At 39.8% G+C, this 3,963-nt stretch overlaps 1 protein-coding gene across 1 annotated transcript; it reads left to right on the plus strand.

Annotated features, from left to right (window-relative positions):
* Positions 1-720: 720 nt before the first annotated feature.
* On the plus strand, positions 721-1,467 carry LOC108308231 (60S ribosomal protein L9-like). The gene has a single exon (XM_037740440.1). The coding sequence runs from the start codon at positions 775-777 to the stop codon at positions 1,321-1,323; it is 549 nt and encodes a 182-aa protein (XP_037596368.1). The 5' UTR covers positions 721-774; the 3' UTR covers positions 1,324-1,467.
* The last annotated feature ends 2,496 nt before the right edge of the window (positions 1,468-3,963 follow it).

Below are 3,963 nucleotides of genomic sequence, written 5' to 3' on the forward strand. Positions count from 1 at the left end.
GGGTTTCACCATGTTGGTCAGGCTGGTCTTGAACTCCCGACCTCAGGTAATCCACCCGCCTTGGCCTCCAAAGTGCTTGGATTACAGGTGTGAGCCACTATGCCCGGCCTGCCAATGTAACATATTAACAAGACTAAAAAAGAAAACCTGTATGACATTCTCTCAATACATGCAGAAAAAGGATATGACAAAGCTCAGTATCTATTTCTGACCTAAAACAAATGTCAGGCCAGGTGTGGTGGCTCATGTTATAATCCCAGCACTTTGGGAGACCAAGGCAGGAGGATCACGTGGAACCCAGGAGTTCAAGACCAGCTTGGGCAACATAGGGAGACCCTGTGGCTAGAAACAAATTTAAAAATTAGTTGAGCACGGTGGTGCATACTTGTGGTCCCAGCTACTTGGGAGGCTAAGGTGGGAGGATCACTTGAGCCTAGAATGCTGAGGCTACAGTGAACCATGATAGCACCACAGCACTGCGGCCTGGGCTATTGAGTGACACCCTTTCTCAAGAAAAATAAAAATAAAAACAAATAAATAAAAATTAGCCAGGCATGGTGGCACAAGCCTGTAGTCCCAGCTACTCGAGAGGCTGAGGTGAAAGGGTCCCTTGAACCCAGGAGTTAAAGGTTGCAGTGAGCTGTGATTGAGCCCCTGCACTCCAGCTGGGCAACAGAGTGAGACCCTGTCTCAAAATATATAAATAAATAAGTAGACGGGATACAAGTACGTGATGAGGAAAGACGTTCCTTCTTTGCTGCGTTTACTGCGAGAATGAAGACCATTCTCAGCAATCAGACTGTCGACATTCCAGAAAATGTCGACATTACTCTGAAGGGACGCACAGTTATCGTGAAGGGCCCCAGAGGAACCCTGCGGAGGGACTTCAATCACATCAATGTAGAACTCAGTCTTCTTGGAAAGAAAAAAAAGAGGCTCCGGGTTGACAAATGGTGGGGTAACCGAAAGGAACTTGCTACCGTTCGGACTATTGGTAGTCACTTACAGAACATGATCAAGGGTGTTACGCTGGGCTTCCGTTACAAGATGAGGTCTGTGTATGCCCACTTCCCCATCAACGTCGTTATCCAGGAAAATGGGTCTCTTGTTGAAATCCGAAATTTCTTAGGTGAAAAATACATCCGCAGGGTTCGAATGAGACCAGGTGTTGCTTGTTCAGTATCACAAGCCCAGAAAGATGAATTAATCCTTGAAGGAAATGACATTGAGCTTGTTTCAAATTCAGCGGCTTTGATTCAGCAAGCAACAACAGTTAAAAACAAGGATATCCGGAAATTTTTGGATGGTAATCTATGTCTCTGAAAAGAACTGTTCAGCAGGCTGATGAGTAAGACCTTAGAGTTGTCCAGCTACAGAAACACAAGATGCCTATCATAGCTAAGACCTACTTGTGATACTTAAATGATGCAATAAAAGACCTATTAATTTGGAACTTTTTCTTAAAAATAAATAAATAAATAAATAAGTAAATGTATGTCAGTGAATTAGAAATAAAACAGACTTTCTCAATGTGATATAAAACATCTATGTGGCTGGGCATGGTGACTCACACCTGTAATCCCAGCACTTTGGGAGGCCGAAGTGGGCGGATCATGAGGTCAAGAGATCGAGACCATCCTGGCCAACATGGTGAAACCTCGTCTCTATTAAAAATACAAAAATTAGCTGGGCATGGTGGCACAAGCCTGTGGTCCCAGCTACTCGGGAGGCTGAGGTGGAGGAATCGCTTGAACCCAGAGGTGGAGGTTGCAGTGAGCCGAGATTGCACCACTGCACTCCAGCCTGGCAACAGAGCAAGACTCCGTCTCAAAAAAAAAAAATCTACATAAAACATACAGATAATATCATAAATGGTAAAAGATTAAATGTTTTTCCCTAAGTATAGGAACGAGGGAAAGATATCTATTCTCATAATTTTTTTTCAATATTATACTAGGAGTTCTAGCCAGTGCAATAAGGCAAGGAAAAAAATAGAAACATTCAAATTGTAAAGGAAGTGATAAAACTGCCTATAGGCGATTGCTCAAACAGAAAATCCTTTGGAATTAAAAAAAAAGTTACTAGAACTGGAAAATAAATTTGGCAAGTCACCAGGATACAAGATCAACTGCAAAAATCAATTTTATTTATTTATTTAGTTTTGAGACACAGTTTTGTTCTGGTCACTCAGGCTGGAGTGCCATGGCACAATCTCGGCTCACTGCAACCTCTGCCTCTCAGGTTCAAGCAATTCTCCTTCCTCAGCCTCCTGAGTAGCTGAGATTACAGGTGCCTGCTACCATGCCTGGCTAATTTTTGTATTTTTAGCAGAGAGGGGATTTCACCATATTGGCCAGGCTGGTCTGGACTCCTGACCTCATGATCCGCCCACCTCGGCCTCCCAAAGTGCTGGGATTATAGGCATGAGCCACCATGCCTGGCCAATTTAATTTCTTTAAACTAGTAATAAATAATCAAAAACTGAAATTATAAATCCAATTACAATAATATATTAAAAATACATCAAAAATATAAAATACTTAGAGAATATTCTGGCAAAAGATTTGTAAGGCATATCTAGTAAAAAAAATAATTACAAAACATTGCTAAAAGGAATTAAAGGCCTTTTAAAAAATTTTTTTAATTTTTTCATTGTAAAATCATGAGCCAAAAAAAGATCTAAATAACCAAAGACCATAATATTTATAAGGAAATACAAATGACCTAGATGAGCCAAAATACCTCTGAAAAAGAGCAAAGTTGAAGAACTGATGCTATCTGATTTAGGAAGATTTATTATAAATTCATGGAAATCAAGATAATGTGATTATAGATAGCATCAATATAGGCAAATAGGACAACTAGAAGTAAACCCATACATCTGTATCATTTGATTGTGAACAAAGAGTCATGTACGAGTCAGTGGAGAAAGAATAGTCTTTTTAACAAATGGAATTTTCTTGTCTTTTTAACTAGAAAAATTGAATATCCACGAGCAAAAAAAAAAAGTTTCAATAAGTACTTGATGCCATGTATAAAAATTAATTAAAAATGGATTACAGACCTAAATTTAAACCTAAAACTATTAACATTTAGAAGAAAACCTAAGAAAAAATGTCGTAGTCTTGGATTAGTCATAGTTCTTACATATGAGATAAACAATTCATAAAGATAATTTTTAAAATTTAATTTTTTTTTCAAAAAATTTTCTTTTCAAAAAACACTGTTAAGGACTGAAAAGATTAGCCAGACACTGGGAAATGTATTTGCCAATCACATGTCTGATAAAGCACTTATATCCAGAAAGGAAATTATTTCAGAAAGGAAATCAGTGCTTGTTTTGGGATGGATGAGCTAGGGAGGGAATTGCAAAGGAGCACAGGAGAACTTTTGTTGTTGTTGAGATGGAGTCTCACTCTGCCTCCCAGGCTGTAGTGCAGTGGCGCAATCTCAGCTCACTGCAAACTCTGCCTCCCGGGTTCAAGTGATTCTCTTGCCTCAGCCTCCCGAGTAGCTGGGATTACAGGTAAGCACCACCACACCTGGCTAATTTTTGTATTTTTAGTAGAGACAGGGTTTCACCATGTTGGCCAGGCTGATCTTGAACTCCTAACCTCAGTTGATCCACCTGCCTAAGCATCCCAAAGTACTGGGATTACAGGTGTGAGCCACTGTACCCAGCCATAACTTTTGAGGTAAAAAAGGCTATTTTCATTACTTGATTGTGCTGATATGATTTCATGGATACATAAAATTTATTAAATTGTATACTTCATATTATATGCAGTTTATTTTATATTAGGTAAACTCACTGAAATGTAAAAACATAAAAACTACATTTCAGGCCGGGCGCGGTGGCTCAAGCCTGTAATCCCAGCACTTTGGGAGGCCGAGGCGGGTGGATCACGAGGTCAAGAGATCGAGACCATCCTGGTCAACATGGTGAAACCCCGTCTCTACTAA

This window comes from Cebus imitator, unplaced genomic scaffold, assembly GCF_001604975.1.
Source record: "Cebus imitator isolate Cc_AM_T3 unplaced genomic scaffold, Cebus_imitator-1.0 Scaffold83, whole genome shotgun sequence".
NCBI lineage: Eukaryota > Metazoa > Chordata > Mammalia > Primates > Cebidae > Cebus > Cebus imitator.